The sequence below is a fragment of the Talpa europaea genome (genome assembly GCF_964194135.1).
Source record: "Talpa europaea genome assembly, chromosome: 6".
Classification (NCBI taxonomy): Eukaryota; Metazoa; Chordata; class Mammalia; order Eulipotyphla; family Talpidae; genus Talpa; species Talpa europaea.
Genome location: NC_140072.1, coordinates 137,253,999 through 137,278,615, shown reverse-complemented (window position 1 = coordinate 137,278,615; position 24,617 = coordinate 137,253,999). Strand labels below are relative to the sequence as shown.

General features: G+C 50.9%; 1 protein-coding gene across 1 annotated transcript in view; it reads right to left on the bottom strand.

Annotated features, from left to right (window-relative positions):
• Positions 1-24,617, bottom strand: part of MYO16 (myosin XVI) — a gene marked incomplete at its 3' end in the record, with an annotated part of 208,207 nt that overhangs the window by 123,739 nt on the left and 59,851 nt on the right. The window contains exons 11-14 of the mRNA XM_084235962.1: positions 20,939-21,004; positions 12,672-12,799; positions 11,359-11,464; positions 6,943-7,060 (exon numbers count right to left, since the gene is read on the bottom strand). Coding sequence (XP_084092088.1) covers positions 6,943-7,060; positions 11,359-11,464; positions 12,672-12,799; positions 20,939-21,004 — 418 coding nt within the window. The remainder of the gene's footprint in view (positions 1-6,942; positions 7,061-11,358; positions 11,465-12,671; positions 12,800-20,938; positions 21,005-24,617) is intronic.

The window sequence follows — 24,617 nt, the reverse complement described above, 5'->3', positions numbered from 1 at the left end:
CTCCGACCCCCAGGCTTCTACCTTCACAGGAGGCTGACCTTCCGCCCACTCGCCTCGGTCCAGGTACAAGCTCCACAGCATTCAAACCAAATCAAACCCCACACCACAGAGGGACCTGAATACCATTCATCGAAATTCAGGAACTGTGTTATTAGCAATTATCCTAGTTAGCGCAGCTCCAGCAGTGAACAAAATTGATGTGGATTAGCGATTCTGATCAGTAGGATTTTAAAAAATATATTTCTTGGAGAAGCATTTAGATGGAGGGGAACACAAAATAGTGAAAACTTCATTTCCCTGAGACTGATGTTCTTGCAAATGGAGAAAATCCATGCCTTTTTGTTAAAAGTATAATAATGGAAGGAAAACGCTAGATCCAGGTTTCTGACTCATCCACGTGAGCGTTCCTCCACAGCAACGACTTCCTGCTAAGCCATTTCTCGCTAACCCAAGTCTCAGGACTTGTATGTTTGAAAAGATCTTTTATATCAGAAATATTCTTAACTAGAAATACAGTCATGATGCTCTACATATAAACACACGTTTCTCAAACAGTTTGGGTTCTGTAAAAACATACAAGTTTGAACATTACCTGTGGCATCAGATGCCATAATGGACGCTTAGATCTGCGCCAAGTTTGGTTGAATGTAAGTGAAGTGGAGAAGATAAGACAACCTCTCCTTTAAGAAACATGAATGTTTGGTTGCACTGCCCTTCCATTGACTTCCAGAAACTTCTAGCACCCCGCCCATCTGTCCCCCGTCCATCTGTCCAGTTATAAACACACGTCCAGTTAGAATCTCCTCCCCAACAGCCAGCTCATGCCCCCCACTGATACAGCCAAGCATCCCCTCTCGCCTACGCGCCTCTGTGGGCTCCGTGATTCCTAAGTGAGGGTGCTGGGCTGACTTCAATGAATGGGCCTCAGCAAGGAGTCCGAGTCCCGGGTCTGCACCGCCGCTGTCCACCCAGCCATGACATCACCTTCTCCATCAAAAATGAGGATCCAGAGACAAAGGCCTCAGGCTCACCGTGGGCCCCAAGGCAAAGGAGTGGCCACTTAAAGCCCCCCGCTGAGAGCAGCCCCAGAGAAATGCTTTCCAGGCGTCACCTTGTCCACGTGCTGACGCGCCTGCCCGTCCACCCAGCAGGTGAGCCCCGCAGCCCAGACCCTGCACCCAGAGGAGACAAGATGAAGGAAGCTCTTGCAAGGACCCCCCGGAGAGTGTCTGTGCTAAGGGTGCCTGATGCCAAGGAGGACGCGACTGTGTCCTCATGCGCTTATTTAAAAATCAAGATTTGAAAAACAAGGCAAAAACCCCAATATATTTTCCATCTCATTTGTTTTAGCCCCAAGCTTTACTTTTCCCACAAGACATCGTAGCTCTGCCTGTGTCTGGGGCATTTCTGACTGACAGTCAATTTCAACTTCCAGGCTGGGCCAGAGAGAACCTTTTGCTCAATCTCCTGGGGGCCCCGCCCCTGGCCCGGCCCGGCCCGGCCCGGCCCGGCCTAGCCCGTCCCCCACAGCGGAGTGAGTGCCGGAGCCGAACGTAATCCTATTCTTAGTGCACAAATTGCATTTATGGAGAGAAATGGGCTCTACATTGAAAGAAGGATCCGACCTGCCTGCTGCCAGCCGCTCCCTTCTGGTCCGCACTCCGCGTGCGTCCCGCCCCAGCACCCAGGAGCTCGCGGCGCTGGCGCAGCTTCCCGCTGGCCTGAGCAATGTCCGTGCTCCCAAGGCCAGGCCCTGGCTCATCTGCCCAGAAAGCTGGCAGCGTGTGCCTGGGATGGGAGAGACCAGGCCGCTGCCCTCAGCCGATGTCAGGCCGGGTGGACACGCAGAGCACAAGGAGCTGGACAGACAGAAGGACACTGTAGTCTCCGCCCGGGCTGCGGTTTAGAATCAGAGAGCTGGGTGGGGGGCCCTGGAAAGGGGCTTGGAGAAGGAAGAGGGTTCTCTGAGGAGATCTGAAGGGCTGAGCTCCTGGAGAGGGGCTGGGACACCAGAAGGGGCAGGAGCACGCAGGAGAGCCCAGGGCCTGGCGGTGTGACGGGCCGCCCACCCCCAGGCTGTCCACTGGCTGGGGAACGTGGCCTGGGAACGGGGCAGGGGCGGTCATGGGGAGTGGGCCTCTGGGCCTGGGAGGCGTGGTCAGTGCCACGGGCTCCGGAAGGTGGGGGAACAGCCCTGGGAGGCGAGGGCAGCCCCGCGAGCAGGCTGGCCCGAGAGGCCCCGGCTAGCTGGCGAGGTCGTGCGGCAGAGACAGCTCGCAGCCCAGACCCTGCGCACGGGGCGGGTCCTCCCAGAAACGCCCCATCCAAGGTCATCCCAGCGCTGTGCAGACCACCTGTCAGGAAGCAGCACCTCCTCCTCGGGTGCTGGAGGGTGGAGACACGCCATTCGCTGAACCCCGAAGACAGGCCTGGGGGGGCTCACTGCCTGCAGCAACACAGGCCTTGCCCCTCTGGGGCCACGGAGAGGGGGTGGTCTCTATCTGTTTCGTTCCTTTGCTCTTCCCTACAGATAAACATCCTCAGGACCCCAGAATGTCTCCAGGTGCTCACAGAAGGCACCTCGTGAGTGACAGGGAACCCCGTGGCAAAGCCCCCCTATTTATAAGGTAGCCTCCTGTAAAGCTGCCTGTGGGTGGGAGAGGTGTCCTGGTACGTCCCCTGAGGCCGCTGTGCACACACGATGCCTGTGTCTGTGAAACTGCTGCTCACACGGGAAACACTGGGCTGGAGGCCAAGCCACAAAGCTATGGATCACGTTTTCTTCAAAATTAGAAACAGCCCTTACTTTTTTTTTCTTTTCTTTTCTTTTTTTTTTTTTAAAGATGCATTTATGCATACAAGAGCTGGGGTGCAGGCCAGAGGTGTGGTGTGGGGGGTGAGAGCAGTCACCAGAGACAGAGTGGGGAGCAGAACAGGCCGATCCACTGCTGAGGGGAGCAGCGGGGAGACAGGAGGGGTCTGCTGTGCCCTGTGGGTAGCTCCCTGGCCGGGGATGGAACTCAGGCCGCAGTGGCTGCCTATAAATGGACAGTGCTGAGACTTAACCCCTACGCCACCAGGGAGGCCCAGACCTTACTTTTCTTTCAAGAGGACTTCCTAAGACCCGCACTCAGAGTTTCTGTGCTGTCACTGGGTTCCCCTGGTTAACTAGCTGCTATCAGATTACACGCGCACAGCGAGGGTCGCAATGACAGACACTCAGCCCCTGTCACCTGGGAACGGTCCGACGGCACCCCCTGTCCAGCGCGGGGCCCATGATCGCTGCGCATGTCCCATGAGCAGGGCCTGGTCCACCTCAGCACACCGCCGGGCTGGGGCCGACGCTGGCACCCCTGCGGCCTGGCTGGAGGGACTCCAGAGGAGCTGACCCCAGTCTGACTATTTTAGTGAACGCCAAGTCGAGGGAGCTGATTTCAGCGACTCAGCCCTTACAAAAAATGGTGTGAAGTAGTTTCAATTAATGCCTCATTTATTTTTCTTTCAGAAAAAAGAGTCTTGGCAATGGATGAAACTATTTAAAAGCATCGCGTTGACTTACAGCTTCTTAAAGTGCTAATGCTTATTTTGGGGGTGAGGATGACTCTTGTTCTTGAACTGAAAATTATTCTGAAAGTAAAGTCGGAGATGGAAGAGGCAAGGAGCCTCTCCCTCGGGGAGTAAGCAGAGACGTCCCTTCTCTGGACACGGCTGTTGTTTCCTGCGCTGTGAGGACTCTGCACCCAAAAGCCTTTCCACGTGGTCTGGGATACTCCAAGACCCTGGTCGTGTGTCACCCGAGTGATCCCTTGCCCAGTGTAGACATTTTTTTCTTCCACTCGCCCTCGGAAAGCAGGGACACGTTCCTGACAAGGTGGACATATTTTTCCTCTTTTTCAATTTTATATTTGTGGTAACACCGATTTACAACACTGGATGGGGTGCAGGTTCACACCCCCACAAATGCATCACAGCACCCCCGCCACGAAGCCACCAGTGACCCCCTGCCGCAGTCCAGGCTCTGCTCTCCCCTTTGCGCCACCCTATTTTTCCTCTTAAACAAGGAAGCAGAGACCTGGTGGGGGCCTGAGTGCCTGGGCCTGGCATCGGCGTGCGCTGTGCTCCTGGGACAGCGGTCTCAGGAGCTGCCTTAGTGTTCTTAGTTGTTTGCTTATCAGCAGCTGCGTCATTCTTTTTTTTTTAAAGATTTATCTATTTATTTATTTGTTTGTTTGTTTATTTATTTATTCATTTATACAAGCACTGGGTACAGTCAGAAGCGCGGGAGGGTGAGAGCATTCACCAGAGCCCCAGCGGGGAGCAGAGCAGGCAGAAGGACCGAAGTACACTGCTGAGGGGAGCAGCGGGCGGCAGGAGAGGTCTGCGCACCATTTGGGACCCTCGCCTGGTGGCCAGGGATCGAACCGGTGCTGCAGAGGCTGCGGGGCAGCTTCGCAACCCAGCACTCAACCGCTGCGCCACCGGGGAGGCCCAGCAGCTGTTTCATTCTTAATTTAAAAAATAAAATAAAATAAAATAAAAACAAGCACCAACTCATTTTTAAAAGAACCCTTTGAAAAACCACTAAACAAACAAGACAGGAAGTGAATTTAGGGTGTTAATTAGGGGGACAGGTGTGTAGAAAAGCAGCAGAGGACAGGAGAGAGCAAGGGGGGGCCTGAATCTGTGCTCACAGCTCCTTATGGATTCAGAGGGCATTTCACAAGGTGACCAGCCTCAGGTTCACCTCATGAATATTCACCACCAAGGTGTCCTGCTGCAGAGCCGGGAGGTGTCTGCGGGCTGGGCTGCGCTGAAGCATGTGGGGCCTCGTGCTCACAGAGGTGGCTGAGCAGCAGAAGGCCCATAAGCAAGTGCTATGGCAGCCCTTGTAGTTCTTTTTAATACATGCATGTGATTATTATGCACATTACCGCTCCGGAAGAAAAGGAGGTGTTCCAGTGCACCCAGAAAGAAAGGAAAGGAAACAAAATTCGTCATGGACAAGAGCTTCGGAGGCCGGTGATGGAGGGTGTTGAATCAGACAGAAAGTCACGGCGCGTGCCCCAGAAGACTCACAGTGCCCATATGCCCAAACCTGCTTGGTCTCTGCTCGGGGCTGCGCTGGCGCAGCTTCTGTGTGGGCAAGGGTAGATGGTGAACTAGCTGCATCACCACAGAAATGCAAGAGAAAGACAGACGTATGTGCCTTTCTCTAAGGCTTGTATTCACAGGCACAGCTTATCACCAGAGGGTCCAGCCTCAGCAAACAGATGCAACGACCTTGAGTGACTGACCTTGACTGACCTTGAACTGAGTCTCAAGGCCAGCAGAAGCCAGGAGACACAAACGCACAGGAAGGAGTTATAGAAATGCAAAGCTCCACGGTGCCCCCGTGACTAGCCAATGAATTTTGCACGTCCACATTTCTTGGCCCTTAGTCTACTCCTTAGCCAGGGAAATTCAGCTTCCATGTTCTCAACCCAGGTTTTAACCTCACTCCTTTTCCCAACAGGGAGACAGATTTCAGTTGATCTCCTGCCACACCGCCAATCGATTTACAATAAAGCTGCTTTCTTTTCTCAGAACCTGGTGTCCAGGGATTGGCCGCTAAGCAGTGAGCCCACTGCTTGGTAACGAGCGTCCGTAGGAATCACCTGGGAGCCTGTGTCACAGTCTCACTCAGCAGGCCCAGCGGGCTCTGAGATGATGCATCTCTCACCAGCGCCAAAATTATGGGGATTGTACTGATCTTTGGGTCACACCTTGGAGAGGTAAAGGGCTTAGAGAGGCAGTTATTAAAACTTCTTCCCCTCCTGGCACCTCTGGCTCATCCCACTGACCCCTGAAGCTCAGGGGAAATTGTCCTCATAACTGCAGAGGTCGGTGTGTGCCCTTCCCGTGAGGGACACTGCCCTGGAATAATGAAACCAGATGTGACGACCAGAGTCTGAGGCTCCAGATAATTCGGGGTCTTCACACGACAGGCAACCTTCAAGTAGACCTCTGAGCCATGGATTTTAACAAACAACTCTCTTACTGCAGATGAAAGCCTCTAACGTCAACATCCACAATGATCTTTTCTTATTCTTTTTATGCATATTTTTAATGAATTTCATTCCACAAAAATTGGATCTTGACACACACACACTGCAAAATACAACATTTAATGTTTCTAAGTTGTAGTCAAAACTAACTTTTTTTTTCTTGAAGGGGTGACAGAGCAATTTGAAAACAACAAACAAAATGGATCTCCTGCAAAAATCATGAAAATGAGCAAATGTTTGTGTGCTGACAGCTGTTAAGAAAGTTTTAAGATGATTCCCCCAAGAGAATTTGGCTTCCACCTACAATTGTATTTACATTATCAACTGGCAAGGAGAACATGTTTTTCTTAGAAAGATGTAATCCTAGGTAAGCTCTAAATTGGTTGAATTTTAAATAAGGAGTTTTCATAAAGTCCACATTAAATATTTAAATCAAATAAGATACCATTCCCTTGGGTTCAGCTTGGTGATCACTGTGATGTTTTGGTTTGTTTCAATGCAATCATTATAAGTGTAGATTCACTTTTATTTAAAATAGATTTCATTGTGAACTGTATAAAGAAATTATACCCTCAAGTCATCTTTTATTTAAGTGTCTGAGCTTTTTTCCCCCTCGGTTCAGCAAGTATGATGACGCCAGCCATTTTTGGCTTGCTTCCATTTTACACAGTTCCTAGAGTAATCATCTTGAAAACACTCATCTTGCGTTTCATGTTTCAAGACACAATAATTTTAGAATGCCTAACCTGCCATCTCAGGGATGCACGTTCAAACATGTACATGCGCGTGCGCGCCCACATCTGGATGGGTGCACACATGTGTCCACGCACTCACAACACTCGCCGCTTGAGCCATGCTGGGAGCCTCTCTGTCCCTCCCATGTTAACTTGACACTTACCTCCAGTCACGTGCTTCTGCCTCTCACAGAACTGCAGTTCAAAATACTTTATGAAGCAACTGGACGAGTCGTTAAGAGTTGTCTTGGCATTTCCGAAAGCTTCTAAGATGCGCGTGACCTGTAGCGAAGAGAAACATGTACTGAGATGCTCGCTTTTAACAATGAATCGGGGATGAGCAAAGAAAGAGGGACTCTCCACTTTCTAAAGGGTCCTCTGTCATCCACGCAGCGCCATACCGGGCGTGCAAGGTCACTCTTTCCTCAACTGCACACGCTGGCATCCTCTGTCTCCACGTGAGCAGGGTGACTAGGGGCCCCTGCTCATCCCCTTCACCATTCTCTGCAGGTAAAAGGAGAAAGGCATCCTCTCCCCATGCAAACTCCACACCTGTTATTTGACTTTTTAAGTGTGAACAGAACATTTTGTGATTTGGGGGAGGAGAAATTAGAATCAATAGCAACACCGGTCAGGATTTCTTTTGAAAATAAGTTCTCTGGGCCTCTCTGGTGGCACAAGGGGTAAAGACGCAACCTATGAAGCTGTCCGCAGCCTCTGCAGCAGAAGTTCAATCCCCAGCCAGGGAGCTACCCACATGGCACAGCAGACCTCTCCTGTCTCCCCGCTGCTCCCCTCAGCAGTGGATTTCAGTGGATCTGCCTGTTCTGTCCCCACTCTGTCTCTGGGGAATCCTCTCACCCCACGCACCTCTACCCTGCATCCCAGTTCTTGTATACATAAATAAATAAATCTTAAAAAAAAAAAGTTCAAAGCTTTCTTTCAAGACAAATGCAGTTCCTGCATCAGCCAGAAGAGGGAGCGTGACAACACCTTATTACTACCTTGGCTTGTTCATTATAATTTCTGTTGACAGCATTTTCTGAGAATTCCATTCTGAATTAAAAGAAAAAAAAAAAAACCTTTGCGACTAATTCTTTACTTCATGGAAACTGCCATAGTAAGGCACTCCAGTCTCCTGGAAGTAGTTTATGTTTTGAAAGATTACAAAACAACTTTGATGCTAATCACACATCAAAAATGCTCATAAAAGGAGTGAATATTAACAGTGAAACATCAATTTGCCTGCTTCTGAAGTTTGTAATATTGGAAAGAAACATATGTGTAGAGAGAAACTCTGTAACTTTGGACATTTTATATTAACTTAATTTCCAAGATCACAAAATAAATTGGTAGTAATGATGGAGTGGTTTCTGAAAAATAATTTGAAATAGTATTCATAAAGGTCTGACTATTTAATTCTTTTCCAATAATTTAATATTAAATGCATTGTAAAATAATAGTGTGATTCTATCACATATATTACACAACATATCACATAATATTACTTTAATAAATTATTTTAAAATCCATGTGAATAATTAGAGTAAGTAAAAATAAAATTTTGGCTTCTAATTATTTTGGTGTTGTATCTGATAATGAACTGACTTTTACTGTTATAGAAAAATGACTTAAAAATAAGTCAATGACATGTTCCCCAGTAGGTAGTACAAGGTAATGATTCAGCTCATCAGCTTTGGAGGGAGAAGGCACTGCCCCACATTCCAGCTCAGCTTGTGACAAAGCCTATGAAATTGAGTCAGTTTCATAAATTCTGCAAATCTTGTTTTTCTTTATTCTAACACTAAAATATTATTATAAACAATAAATCAGTAAAGCAGCAGGCCGCAAAGTCAATATACAAGTCTGCTGCATTAATATATGCAAATAATGAACTGAAAGAGAAAGAAAAGAATTCTAGCATCAAAAAGTATCACATAGCTAGGAATAAACCTAACAAAGGAGGCTAAAGCTCAACTCAACAAATACTGGAAGACACTGCTAAAAGTAACAGAAGAAAACACAAAGCAATGGAAAGATATTCCATGCTCATGAATTGCAAGAATTAACATTGTTAAAATGGCCATATTACCCAAGGAAATAAATAGATTCAACACAATCCCTATCAAAGGTTCAAAGGAATTCTGCAAAGAGATAGAGCAAACATTACTGAGGTTTTTATGAAACCACAAAAGATCCTGTATAACCAAAGCAATCCTGACAAAAAAGAAGAAGAATGGAGGCATCACAGTCCCAGAGTCCAAATGATCCCACAAAGTGCGGTAATCAAAACAGTGTGGCATTGGTATAACTAGACATACAAACCAGTGAAATGAGAGCCTAGAATAAACCCACATTCACCTGGGGTGTCAATCTACAACAAGAAAACAAGCACAAACAATGGAGAAAGGGAAGTTTCTTCCACAAATGGTCCAGGAAGACTGGACATCCACAGGGAGAAAAACGAAAATAGGTCATTCTCTCACACCATACACACACACAAAATTAACTCAAAACAGATGAAAGAGTGGAAACCATAAAATACATAGAAGAAAAGAGGCAAAACACTCCACAACATTGGCTCCAGTGATGTCTTTGGGAACTCGACGCCAACAGAAAGGAAAACAAAACAAAACAAAATAAACAAATGACATGACATCAAAGTAAAAGCTTCTGCACGGCAAAAGAAACTATCACTAAAATGAAAAGACACCCCACTGAGTGGGAGAAAATATGTGCTGGCAGGGGGCTGATGTCCTAGGGGCTGGCAAGGGGCTGATGTCCAAGATCTAGTGATACAAGGAACTCATACAACTCAACAAAAAGAAAATAACCCAATTAAAAACCGGGCAGAAGAGCTCAACAGACGTTTCTCCAAAGAAGACATACGGATGGCCCAGAGTCAGGGTCAAAAACATTAAACCTCACATCATCAGGGAAAAGGAAATCAAAACCACAAAGAGGTAGATCCCATCTCACACTGGTGAGGACATGTACATATAAATTCCATAGGTAATGCATGCTGGTGAGGCCATGGAGAGCAGGGAACCCCGATGATACACTGTTGGTGGGAATGATGACTGGTCTGGCCCCTACGGAAAAAGGATGGAGGTTCTAAAATACAAAAAATACACAGACCATATCCAGCAATGTCACTTGGAGACGTCTCCATGAAGAATACAAACACACTGATTTCCAAGGGACATCTGCACGCCTGTGTTCACTGCGGCACTACTGACGACAGGCAAGTTATGGAAACAACTAAGTGCCCAACAACAGACGAGTGGGTTAAGATGTGGTACAAATACACGTGGAATACTGCTCAGTCATAAAAAAGATAACTCGGATGACACCGGAGGAGGAGGCGCTCAGGGAAATGAGTCGGAAGGAGAAAGACAACTAAATAGTGGATGATTCAACTCCTATATTGGATACAAGAAACAAAACAAAGGAACAGACAAAATAAACCAAAATGAAACCTAGAAATATGACCGAAGAATTAAGGCTAGTGGGGGGGCGTGGTCTAGACAAAGGACCCTGGGGGCTTTAGTGGGGGCGCAGTGGGGTGACACACCTGAGAGGTGTGAACCTGTACCGCAAACCATACAGTGCTGTCAATCAACATTACTGCAATAAAAAGTAATTAAAAATAAAATACTTTCCTTGCACAGCTCAAAAAATAATAAAAACTAAGTTAAAAAACTGAATGGCAGGGGGGTTTTTGCGCTAACGTGACACGTGGCCCAGAGGTGGCGCCACACAGATGTGTGCCCAGGGAAAGGCGCCCACGCAAGCCGTGCTCGTTCCCCGGCTCGCCTGGACTCTGAGCGGGAACAGTGAGCGCGCTTGGCAGCAGGCACTTTCCATACAACGTTCGGCAAAAAACACACCCAAACCTACAGGAGCTGGTTACAGATGCACAACTTCATCCATCCAGTTTATTTGACCCCCCCCTGGTGAGTTAATGTGGGTGACTGGGGACGATGAACCGTGTCCTGGGCGTGTGAACACGGATTCTCCTACGGTCACTCGTCACCACCTACAACTTGAGCCCCTGCCAGGGGGCACCAGGCCGAGCCCCGGAGGGGCAGGAGCGGGCAGGTGGCAGGAGAGACACTTGACGAGTTGTGGACAGACAGGTGAGAGAAACGTCAGCCCAGCACGGGGGCCCAGGACGCTCGCGCTCTGAGGCGAGAGGCGGGAACGCAGCCGAGGAGGCTGGACCGCGCTGCCCTCCTGCCCTGGACCCGGAGGGACACAGCCCCTGGGCACAGGCAGCGAGGACCGGGCAGCCAGGGGTCCCCCAGAGCAACTCTTTCCTTCCCAGTGTCTGCTGAGCAGACCAGAGTGGACGGTGGGGAGCAACGGGGGGCGGCGGGGTGGGCAGTGGTGGAGGGCAACAGAGGCTTGGGTGGGGTGGCGGCGTGAGCCCGGACCCTAAATCATAGGGGGGTGTGATCCATTACCTCAATTTAAAAACCACACCAAAAAAAACCTAAAAAAAAAAAAGTGGGGAAATATTCTGACTTAAAAAGACAAACAAAAACCCCCGAAATTTCCAACCCAAACAAGAAACTCACATGTTTCAACTTGGAGTCAAAGAGGCGCGGGGCGGGGCCCGAGCGGCAGGTGAGGTGTCTCAGGATCTGCTTGGCCGCCTCGGATTTCCCGGAACCTCGCTCTCCGCTGAAAGCAGACAGAGGACAATGAATGTTCACCTTTCTGGAGAGTAAAGGAAAAACATGAAAGCACCAGCGCGCGTCCTTGGGGGCGATGAACCCAGGCTCCGGGCTGGGCCCTTCGCGGGCCTGCGAGAACCTGGAGCCTGTCGGACAGCCTGGGCTGCGGGCCTGAGCGCGGGAGCCGCCTGGCCTGGCCGCTGACCCCCCACGCACACCGTCAGGATGGGGGAGATTTCCACACGGGGCCCACAGCCTCGAGCCACCTGTCAGGGCCTCCGAGCGCCAAGGTGAGGCGGGTGGCGGGGCCCAGGCTCAGCACAGGGAGACACCCCAGAGTCAGGGACAGAAGTTCAAAGCAGAAATTAAATTTAAATCGTCGCGAGTTACAGGCCACCCAGACACCTGCTCTGGGAACATGGGAGTTGATCCCTGCAGAGTAAACGCCCGTGACGGGCCACAGCAGCCGCTCCGCGCGCCACTGAGCTTTAAGCTACGTCTTTAGTTGAATTCTAAGTTCTCAGTTTAGGGCTGTCATGTGCTAGTGAAAGTGATAAGGTCTTTGCCTTGCGTCAACCAGGACGAGAGAAAAGCTGCATGAAACACACAGTCTGGAAAGAACGAGGTGAGGAAAATGGCAAGTCCTGTGAGTCTGGACAGCAGCGCTCCAGCCTTCCTTGAGTTCTTACCGCTGTAAAACCTCATTCACCCCCTTCCGCAGGGCGCCTCTTATTTGGATGTGAAGAAATTTTGCTCCAAAGTAAATCACCCTCTCACTAGGCCCCCTGCCATGACGAGCTATTACGGCCACTCCGTCTTAACGAGCAGTGACTCTGGTGTTCCTCCGGGTGAGAAGAGCAAAGATAAATGCCGGAGGTGGGGTGCTGCTTTCACGAGAGTGTGGGGCACCTCGTTTGGAGAATAGCAGCCCCCCTGACACTGTGCCTCCTCGTGTTTTCTTAGACTCTAAAGCACAAACCGGGATTCTGAGTTGTGAATCGTGCAGCTGCAGTGAGTGCCTCTAAGTGGTGTTGATTCAGCCACAGCTGGGCCTATTTCTAGTAATGAAGTTGTTTGTCCACTGCAAGGACTCAAATACCCTCCTTGCAAAGACACAGGGGCTGCGGCCTGAGGGGGGAAAATCAGCACAAGCACTAAATCCGGGCGACTGCAGGCCGAGGCCCCCCAGGCCCGGGCCGGGGTTCGGGGCTCACCTGAGGATGAAGCACTGGGGCCGCAGCTCCTGGAACAGCTGGTGGAAGGCCCTCTCGGCGCAGGAGAAGATGTGGGGCGGCAGGGAGGAGCAGGGCCTCCCCGAGGGGCTCAGGTAGAGCTGGGAGACCTGGAAGACAGGGAGGGAACCTTGACTCCGAGCAGCTGCGGAGAAGCCGAGGCCTCCAGCGTGCTCGTCCTCCGCGCCCGACTCGGCGCCTTCCCGGGGAGCCTGGACGGGGGCTGTTCTGACCCTTGACTGCCTGTTCGCAGGCGCTGAGTTCCAGGGTGGGTCAGCTCGGGAAGCCCGGTGCGACCCACAGGCAGGACGTCGGCACAGCCACTTCCCCCAACACGTCTCCTGCCACGTCTCCTGCAGCGCGGGCGTCAGAGCCGGGAGCGCACAGGCCTTTTAGTTTGCAGAGAGGCGGCTGCAGATGAACACACGGCATTTACAAATGTCTCAGAAACACAAAGCGACACGGTGCTGAGCACGGCCCCAGCCTCCTCGGTCCTCTGGCGCGCCGGGTGCCATCCCTGCCGTTGGAATAAAACGAAGCACCTGACTCCAGGGCAGAGGAGCCGCCAGAGAAGCCGGCGTTCAATGTAGGCTAAGGGCCCGCGTCTTCCGCTCGGCCAGGCCGGGCAGCTCGAGAAGAAGGAACCTGGCGGGCGGGGGCACAGGCTGGGCTCCGCGGGGTGCGGCCGCCTTGCCCCATCAGGACGAGGGGAGGTCAGGGTGGGCATGACCCCCCGGGAGAGGGACTGAGCAGACAAGACCTGCCTCCGGGGCGCACGCGGGTGCGGGGCTGGGGGCCAGGCTTGCACACGCACCGGCAGGAAAGGCTGCTGGAAAGGCCGGTGCAAGGGGCCGCGGAGGTGACCCCGGCTGAGAGGGGACAACTGCCCGACCGGCGCCTCCGTGCATCCTCACAAGGAGAGCTCAGGGTCGCACATCAGCGAAGCCTGAAACGCCCAGATAAGCGCCCAGCAAACCCCTCACGCTCTGGGGCAAGGAAGCGGCGCCCGCAAAGGCAGATCTGAAGGGAAAGACGGGTCCACTCAGCAGACGCCGCCTTCCACGACTCCGCCGCCAACACCCCAGCACGACGAGGCCAGGCAGGACACGCTGACCCGGGATGGGCAAGTCACCGTCTCCCACCAACACGCCCACTAATCAGTGCAGAGAAACTAGAAATAAAATGGAAAATTGGGCAAAGAATCCAAGGGCAAACGAAGAACCCACACCCGTGAAGAAGAGCAGAGACTCCTGGCGGCCGGAAGAGGCCACCGCAAGGAGGGGCGGTCACACGCATCCCGTCGCGACGGCCGCTGAGGCCGAGTGACCGATGGGGCTCAGGGGTGACTGTGGTCACAGCGCCCGGCCCTGAGGGTCACACCGCAGACCCTGGCCCCGACCCGTGACCCAGGCTGAGGGAGGTTCTCATCCGAGCTCAAGTGCTCGGAGGGCCCAGAGCCTGTTCATGGGGGGCTTGATTTCCAGAGCGTCCTCCAGGGCTGGCAGACACCTGCAGAGGTGGCATCGTGGGCAGGTAAGGGGAGCGGGCCGCGGCAGGATGGCTCTCCCCAGGGCCTCCGCGGGACCAGGAGCGCAGAGATGCTGGCACTTGGGGTGAAAAGAAATCATTGAAATGTCCAAAACAGGGGTCCATGAATAAATCAAGCTGATTGCATTTGAACACAATCACGCGCTCTAGGGAATGTGGAATGCATGAGGCAGACCTGAGCCTGTCAGCACGGAATGCTTTTTGAAAGCACAATGGTTAACGAAGAGCTTCTTTGGTTGTTGTTCTATTTATTTCTTTATTTTTAAAGATTTATTTATGCAGACAAGAGCTGGGGTGCAGGCCAGAGGCACGGGGGGTGGGGGTGAGAAGATTCCCCAGAGACAGGGTGGGGAGCAGAACAGGCAGATCTACTGAAACACACTGCTGAGGGGAGCAGGGGGAGACAGCAGGGGTCTGCTGTGCCATGTGGGTAGCTCCCTGGCTGGGGATCAAACTCATGCTGCAGTGATTGCTTGATGGTGCTGAGGCTTAACCCCTGCGCCACCAGGGAGACCGCGCTTTGTTGTTTTATGAAAGGGGATAGCTGCTCTGGCCTCTCGGTGAGTGGAAACTGCAAATAGTGGCGAAGGCTCTTTGCACTGCAGGCGCTTCATGGGCACAAGAGCGGGTGACGCCGGCCTCACGGCAGCAGCTGTGACCGCCTGTGAACGGGGCCTTGACCTGCTGACATGCTCTGTGCCCTCGGGGACAGCACACACTGAAAACCCACCCCTACCTCCTGCACGACCCGGCATACAAGCGCTGCGGAGAAAGCAGGGCAGGGATTTTGTTATCACATCTCCAAGCTGTGTCCCCGTCTCAGGAGGGGGTGAAGACAACACAGCGTGCTTTAGTGAGAATCGTGGCTGACGAGGCGGGAGGTAATGGGGTGGGGAGCATCTATTGTATGATATTTGCACCTTTTTGCATCTTAAATTCTGCCAGGATTATAATGATGAGGACACTGACGCAGGCGTTGTCGTTTGTAAACGGAGCAGCCTCGGCGCGGCTTTATTTCTCACAGGACGAATTTCTCGTCTTTGGGGGGCCCGGCACGTAGGCTCCGTCACCTGCCGCCAGTGCGGCACGGACCGGGTCGGGTTTTGACAAAATGCTGTTAAATTCCACCTGTTTTGCCCCGTGCTGCTGGGGTGCCAGGAGACGCCGCGGGCAAAGCGAGCACAAGCCAGGCAGGAGCCCAGAGCCACGTGGCTGTTTCTCCAGACCCACTTGGGGTTCTCCTTAGGCCAAATATCACTGAAAGGCAGGCGTGGCGGCTGATCTGCGCGCCGGGTGAGTCGTTTCCATGACCGTCAGCCTCACCACTTCCTCACCTCCCTGTTCTTTGAAACCTCCTCTCCGTGCCGGGTTAGCGGACGTGCCGGAACGTTCCGTGCGCCCCCCGGGGATGCTGTGCTCGGCGCTGGCTCCCAGTGTCCTCGGTGACGTGAGATGGAGTGGTGTGGCAGCGCTTTTTCTACCTACTTCTCTCAGGCAACCCTGGAAGACTTCACCGCTGCGGTTCAAGACTCCTGCCGGGCTGGCGCGGTCCCGCTCACCTTCCGCCGGGCAGGGGCACTGTACCCTCTCGCTCGGCCAGCCAGGGGCGCAGGGGCAGCCGCGTCCTTGCCCGGGTACCTCCTCTCGCCACCGGACGCCGGCGTCCCTGCACCCGCACCCTCTGGGAGTGCCTGTGAGGGCTCCAGGCCTCTCCACGGGCTCCGGCTCTGGTGTGCGCCTCCTCACGGTCACTGCCCTGCTGCCGTCTGAGTCCAGGAGCCCTGACGTGGACGGGGACCATGGGCACCACCACTTTTGGCCTCTGGACCAACCAAGCGGCGCGCAGCTCACGGGCCGTTCACAGGCCTGGAACCCCCGTGGCCTCCTCCAGGGATGTGACTCAGTGAGGCGGGTGTGACCACCCGACTGGACTGCCCGCTGACCACCCATGTGCCAGGCAGTGTATTCTGGAAAATAAATGTGTGTTTCGTACAAAGAATCGTATAGTTTAAAAAAATATTTGCCTCTGGGCATCTGTGCCGAGGATGCATCTGCTCTGGGTTCACGCGACCTGATCTCAGTTCTGTCTCTGCCACTCACAGAAGACTTTATAGAAGTTGAGGGTCACCCCTCAAGTCTCCGCGTTCTTGCCTGCAAGGGAAGTAATAATCCTTACACCGACTGGGATGCTCTTGAGAGTCAATGTGACAAGGACGGTCCGTGCAGGGGCCTGCCCAGGGCCCAGCCTGAGCGGAGCCAGCTGCCCGACCCCTCACCCGCAGCCCCTGGTCCTGCCTGTCCACTCCAGGGGGTGGCAGGGGGCCCACAGCAGCCAAACCTTGCAGAACGTAGACAGGGCCTCAGCCTGGCAGCTGCCACGCGCCGCCACAGCACCCAGAGCACCCACTCCCCTAACGGGCAAGCACAGAGCGGCAGAGCAGCAGGTCTCAGGGCCTGAGCAGCGGGCCAACCCCACAGGGTGGACTCGAAGTGACACATGTCCAGCGTGCCCCGTGAATTCATTTTTTCTTGCATTTTCATGGCTGTGTAAACTCACTCTTCAGAATCAGAATTCAAAAGCCACGCCACCTGCTGACTCGCTCCTCTTAATTATTCCTCAAATAAAATTACTCTGTGGTTAGGACTTCGTGTCTTGCAGAGTCCCCCTTCTGTCCCTGCAGCTCCGGGTCTGTCAGGAAACCCCCTCTCGGGCTACCTTGCCGCCTGGGCCAGTCTCGCCTCTGTGTCCTCTCTCCTCACACGGATGTAATAAACAGACCTACAAACGCTACGCGGACCAGATTTCCTTATTTTGGATAATTCTTTATTTTTTCTTTCTGAAAAATAAAATCAAAACTCTAAATTAGATTTATAATCTTGTCCTACACCAGATTCTCAGTCATTCAACTTTTTGAACGTCTCAACTTCACGAATCGCTCCACAGACTCCTCTGAAGGGCTTGGCATGTCTTCATCTCCATCACCGGCGCTAACAGTTCCCCAAAACATGCTTCCTTCCCCGCGTCAGACTCGTCCTCGCTCTTCAAGATCTGCTCTCTGCTCGCATCACGTTTCATTTCCCTGTGAAGCCCCGTGAGCTTCCCCCCCACCGCCACCGCCTTGACAACTGGGTACCCCTCAGTGTTGCCATAAGAGAGAGAAATCCGAGGCGACCTTGTAGGTTCTTCGTGTTTTCCCTCCAGGATGCTGCGTGGCTCCTACCGGGGAGGAAGCCCCTCGCAGCGTCCCCAAGCCCCCAACAGCCCTGTTGTATGCAGCAGGCTCGAGGGATGCTCGTTGCTTTGACAACACATTCTTGTTCCTGGTGACGAGGCAGCTTTTCTGATAAAGTTAGTTCCAAAGATCCGGTCGCTTTTCCCATTTCTCCTTCCACTCCCTCTCGTGGGTACGGCGATGAGCCATCAACTGTGGCTGCTGGTTTTACTTCATTAGACTGGCTCTCGCTGGCCCACAAGTGCCCCTTTGCTGGGTGCTCGTTAGCCCGGGTCAGCATTGCTGACGGCAGCAAGGCCCGAGTAGATAAGGCTGCTCGCTGCAGGCGAGGATATGAGTCCCCAAGGAAGTTTGCCCACAGTCTTCCACAAGCATGATGAATGACCTGCTAGAAATAAGAAATGTTATGCAAAGACTTAATACAGTGCGGAGCGCAGCGCCCGAGAGACACAGGTGATGCACACGCAGACTCGGGCTCGTGGTCTGCTCCCCTTTGCAGCCATGATCACACGCGTTGTCTGTGCCCTGCTCTTCTCACACTCAGCAACACAAGAAGAAGCAAAACCACTTGAACAGAATTTATCATTTCAGACATCTAGGAACCCCCTGCTTTCTGCTAATCACTTTGCCACCCAGTAGTGCAAGACACGGAACAGGCTTTCTATGATCCGGGCAGACAGGAAAAGGAGGCTCCCTCAGAGGCTTTTTCAGGCTTTTATTGATCTTTCTGCACCATTTGTAGGAGGCAATAAGTTGCAGGGAAGGCAGGATGTCATGGGCTCTCTGCCATTCTCTCGTGGTCTCTTCTCTGGCCTCCACCGCACCCCGCCACACAGTCCTCTGCCGCCATGCTCTGTTTGCTGCACCTCCCCGCCACACAGTCCTCTGCCGCCATGCTCTGTTTGCTGCACCTCTGTGCCTCCGCCCTTATATGCTCCGCCCCCAGGCCCAGGTGTGCCCACTTACGCACACTCACACCACACTCCGGCCCGGTCCACCAGCAGGCCCGGTGTAAGACCACAGGTGTCGATCATTGATGCTAATGTTGGGACGGCAGAAAAAAACCTGATCACTTGCATTTACTCTCCACACACACACACACACACACACACACACACACACACACCCGCCCCCCCCCCCCCAAGAGCTAAGTGTTGAGAACTCCCCCTCAAAGCCCTCTCGAAACAGGCTCTGAAATAAACACATATATTTATAATCAACAGACACACGCAAAGAAATTAAACTGCCTCCGTGTGTCCACCGGAGAATGAAGCGATCCTGACACGGTCTGCACACGCACAGCTGATCTGAGGTTCCGCGGCGCTAGTGTCGTTACAGAAGACACCCAGAAAGTCAGTCTAAAAATGAAGTCCTTTCCTCTACCGCCATCTCTAACTTTAAGGGTTATTACTTGCCAAGCAGGAAAGTACAAGCTACTTGATTCCATTTGATGGATGTACATTTTAAAAGCACCGAACATAGTAAAATTTCATGATGACTTGGAAAGAGAGGATAATTCATGGTAAGCTTTGTATCTGTGCATATTTTCCCCAAAGACATATTTATTTCCTCTTATAGTCTATGCCGGAGCCAGTTGGAAATAATAGATATACAGGGTGAGACATAGATTTTATATGTTGCATTCATTATTTTAAGTCTTTATGAACTATTTTGGCAAAGATTTCAATTAAGCACATCTTATTCCCACAGTAATAAAGAAATATGTCTTTTAATGGATCTGTCCTTTTTCTCTACTAACAAGCATTTCTGAAAGAACTATAAATACAACCTATAGTTTAAAGCCATAAAACTGTCATACTGCTGAGTCCTTAACACAAAAACAGAAACAAAATAACAGGCTTTGTCCATCCCCAGACAGAACACAGCTATGGCTCTGTCACGCCACGTCTCCCCTCCCACTTGGAATCTGGGCTCCAGACCCACAGATGCAGCTAAATGACAGTTATGAACGTACAGATATTACTGGGTTATTTAAAACTGGCTTTTGTCATAAGATGCTTCCTAACGCTACAATCAAGGGTGACAAATTGTTAACTGTAAATGTCATTTTTGCTCTCTCTTGCCTCCCCCCACCCCCAGCACATACAGAATGACATAAGAGCGCGCACACTATCCTGGTCAAGCTTCGGTGTTTGAGGGCAGATGATCTCCTGAAGCTGCCACAATACAAACAGGCAGAAACAGAGAGGGCACGTTTGATCACACAGCTGTGATGAAGTAGCCGGTTTCAGGCTAATTATCTCACCGTGAGCAATTCCAAAAGCTGGAAAACTTAAAAACCTAATCAGAAGTCCTGAAAATCACCAAGCAGCTAGAAAGGCATTTAACCGAGCATTTCCTCTCCAGAACTCTTTCTCATCATACGTCGCCATTCTGCCGAGCGAGCTGGAGGATGCGCACAGAGCTCTCCGCAGTCTCGCAACGCTGGGGAGATAGCCTCCTACTCCTCCAGACGTGTGGGGTGCAAGAGGGCCATAACTGGGTCAGGATGGTCTGCTGGAATTTATCTACCCACCACAGATAAAAACAAAACTTGCGTAAAAGAAGACAGCACCATCTCAAATTCTATAATGTCTTATATAAAAGGTCTGGTATTCAATCAACATCCCAGAAATGTCAGAATCATGGCCATGTCATGGAAACCAACTGACAAAACCCACATACTGGAAACAGATTCGGACATGGTTAGATATTATGATTAGATTAGAATTACCAGAAGTATTATTATTATCTAGCATTCGAGTTATTAGGTTACTTCTGTCTTATTATTATCATTATTTTCATTACCCAACTTATCAGGCACAAGTTATCAGATGGTTTTATCTGTAGTTTCAAAAGAACAGAAGATCCGCCAGTATTCCCTTCCCACGCAACAGCGCAAAGAGAAGCAAATGTGGAAAAATTTTTCAGAGTTTTATAGAATTCATACAGCCAAGAATACATCACAATGGGAATGAGGTGGGATCTTACACTGAATAATAACGGGGGAGAGGATGGGATGAAAGTGAAAGCGGGCGAGTTTCCATGAGGTTTTAAAGCAGCAGCGACACCGACTTTGGTGAGCAGGGCTGGGGTGGGGTGGGGGGTCAGTAAGGGGGGTTCTCTTGTGCTCATAGGGTCTTTCTCTAAGAACTTCGTTGATTCTTTGGGAACTTTGAGAGCTCCCCGAACACAAGCACATCGTGTGTGATGTCAGAAGTCTGCCTAGTGACTTCTAGCATTAGAATCACACATGATGAGTGCACAGAACTCGTGAAAAAATAACGTCCCTTCCCCAAGCTGTCTCAGTGTATTAAAGTCACCATTCACAGCCTTGAAACCGAGACTTTCTCGAGAAGTCTGACGACATTTATTGTTTTATTTTTCTTCTTAACCAGCCACTTTAGATAATATGTCTGGTGAGCATCACTCTATATTGCGGAAAGATATTTTAAATCTTATACTCACCATGGTGGAATAAATTGGCAGCTCTTTGAATGGATTAACCAGCAAGAGGATGTCCCCAATAAAAGTCTGTCAAAAGGAAAGGATGGACAGTTCATTCATACAAAGCACCTTTAAAATAACATCACGTATTTTAAAAATCATTGTGTCAAATAAACAAGCAAAGATCATACTTTAATATTTTGCAAATTGCTTTAAAATGTGTAAATAAATAAAAAGTCAAATTCAAGGGCCTCCCCGGTGGCGCAGCGGTTGAGCACTGGGTTGTGAAGCTGCCCGCAGCCTCTGCAGCGCGGGTTCGATCCCTGGCCGTCGGGTGAGGGTCCCACATGGCGCACAGACCTCTCCTGTCTCACCGCTGCTCCCCTCAGCAGTGTACTTCGGTCAATCTGCCTGCTCTGCTCCCCGCTCTGGCTCTGGTGAATCCTCTCACCCTCCTGCGCTTCTGAATGTACCCCAGTTCTTATATAAATAAACAAATCTTTAAAAAAAAAAGTCAAATTCAAATAAAATAAAACCCATAGGTTTATCCCACTGAACACATAATCACTGAAATGATTGGATTGTAGGAATTTCTCGTATTAAAGAGGTTTTGTGGAAACCAGAAAAAAAAAAAAAACACATGGAAAACATACTAGAAGAAATAAATGGTTAGGTAATGAGCTCTATGCCATCACATCATCACAATAAACTGTATAACTGAACAGCTAATATACCCCAGGAAGCAAGTAGAATACTTCTTCAGGTCAGACCAGTAATGAAATACAAAGTCACAAAGATCAGACTGAACACATGGAAATCAAATAGTGAAGTGACAGCGTTACACCCGAACATGTCAGTGAGTCCATCAGTGTCAAGCTACTGAACACTCTCACTGAAAACAATTACTATAAACTGAAATAAAATACATGTGCTACTTTAAAGAAAGACTTTAACTCTGCAGACTGAGATAATTTGAGCATAAAAGGATGAAGACAAGCATGCAAACAATAATAACAACAACAACGTGACTTAGACTATTCAGTTCTAGAACATGTTCTTTAGGGAGTGACACTAGGGAGGAGAGTAGGAGGCTTCACAGCAATAACATGACAAACCAGCCAGGGAGGCAGAGTGACTCTAAATTTCTACGAGGCCAACATCAGTCATTCTAAATTTCTAGGAGGCCAATACATGAAGCAAAAACAGCTGACCGAAGAAAAACAGGAATTCACAGTTCAACATTTTCTTCATAGTAACTCATGTAACAAGAAGACAAGAGTTTGAAAGAAATGATCTTGCTGACCGATCCAGAACACTTGGCCAACTGCGGTCTGCACCCCTGTAAGCTGAGCACAGACCAGGTGCACCCACCAAGAGGATCTGAGTGCGCAGAACACGTTCCCTGCTCGGACGGAATTAGGAGAGAAATCCATTACGGACACGTAGAAAGTCACCAAATACTTGAAACATGTACAGTACATCTGTTCCTAGCCTACGAGTCCGAAACAGCTCAAAGCAAAAATATTTTTAAGAAAAATACATTTCACAGAAATGTGGAGATACTTAGAAGGAGGACAAATTTGGGTGTGACATACACCTTGTGAGCTGTGATCAAGAGTAAACTTGGTATGGAAATCATCCCCTGAAGTGCATTTGTTAGGGAAAAGGCAGATAATTAATGATCTCAGCACCCATTTCAAGGATCCATCAAATGGTACGAAAATAATGTATACCAAAATGAAAGTACACAAAAATAATTAATAAGAGAGCGGACATTCATGGGATAGAAAACAAAAGCCAAAAGGTGATCTTTGGAAAATTCTAGCAAACTGGACAACACCCTCCAAGACAGAGGAAATGAGAAAAGGTCCAAGATACTCCTCCACAGAGCCCCCCCGGATGGAAACACGGAGAGAGCAGGACCCCGTTTCAGCCACTAAGTCTGGATGTTCTGAGAAGGTGGAAACAGCCTCATCTCGCTAGAATGAGCACAGGGAGACGCAGGTGTTCTAAGAGCGTTGGTTTCTCGCTGTGCTCATTTTAGTGATGTGCAGACATTTCAAACATTTACCACGAGCCTGTGTCCTGGAGGCTGTGCCGGTGAAAACTTAATTAAATTTGCCGGTGAACATTTAATTAAAAGTGATAAACTGATTTAAACTACCCATGACTGTGCAGGCATCACGAATAGCCGAGATACCACGCAGCAAGGCCAGAGAAGCGTCTCCATATTAAGATTTAGCAGAGAGCTGTTCTGAGCAGGACGTCCTGGTACTGACAAACAGACCCGGCCCACAGAAGGCAGGTTCGGGAGAGAGACCTACTCCCCGGGCCCCTGGTTTACGACGAAGCTGCAGTGTGTCTGGGGAACCCCTGTGGAAAATGTAATCCCGAACCCCCTCTTTCACCGCGGTGAAGTCACCCCCCAGCAGCAAGATACCTTACGTGTGAAAGTCACCATCATGGAAATTCAAGAGGAAAACAGGCAAATATTTTTGACTCAGCCCTGATTCAGGACCAAGGCTCAAATGCCTAAAGAAACGAAACTGACAATGGCAAAGACACACAAAATGCAACCACCGCTTCTTACTAAATTCAGCAGCGGCAAGTGAATTAAACCCTCAGATCACTGGGAGAGTGTCTGGACGAGCCCTCACCACAGGCCGGTGGCAGCAAGGGTGCAGGAGCAGCGGCCACGGCCAACTTAGGGCACTCGGTCTGACTTGGCCCGCAGTGTGGACGGCCCCTGCCTGCTGGAGGTGAACTCGGGACCAGGGCCTAAGAACACGCTTCACAAACGGATCCTCGAGCTTCCCTGTCTTTGGTTCACAAAAGAGGGAAAACCATGCCTCCCACAGTGGCGAATTTATCTTCCATATGAACCTCAAAAAAGCAGGGAATATTCATGCAGACTGTGCAGGTGCAGAGAGCCCCGGGGTAGGAAAGCGGTGGAGCTGGTGCCTGGGTGGAGAGTGAGGCCCAGGCGTGGAGAGAAGGTCTTTACCATCGGGCGCCTGGATGAGTGTCCAGCAAGGCCCGGCCTCACGGAGCTCCGTGCAGGGGGCGTCACGGGAGGGGATGACCCCCCGGTGGGGAGAAGCATCTACAGACAACCACTCGGGACCTGACCCTCAAGCACCGAGAAAGCTTCCTGCTCAGACAGGGCTTTTGCCGGGTGAGTGTAGGTGGAGCAAGACGTGGGGTAGGAAGGGCCCCTCAGATTGGAAGGGAAACAGTTAAAGTCCACCAGCCAAGGCCAGATCCTGATGGGTCTCACAGAAGATTCTAGACTCCCTAACAGGTCCTGCCGTCATCCTCCACCAAGAATGATAAGCCATGGGGAAGTTTTCAGGTGGGCAGGTTCAAGATCACACTTGTTCGGCACAAAAATTACTCGAGGGCGTCGTGAGCTCAGACTGAAGGGGAGAGAGGCCCCTCTGGTGAGCAGAAGGTGCTGGGGAGGGGCTGCGGGGCTCCCGGGAAGCCTGGGGTACCCCGATGCGGTGGGTACCCGGAGACGAAGCCGCCCGAGGCACGAAGGAAATGAAGTTCAGACAACTCAAGCTGCCGTCTTCCAGAGATGCCGCGCAGGGGGAGAGGGCAGGCCCGAGGGAGGAGACGGGAGGGGAGTGAACAGATCCTGAGACAGGCGGCCGAGGAGACGCGCCACAGAAGAGGCGCACGCGACACTCATCGCAGG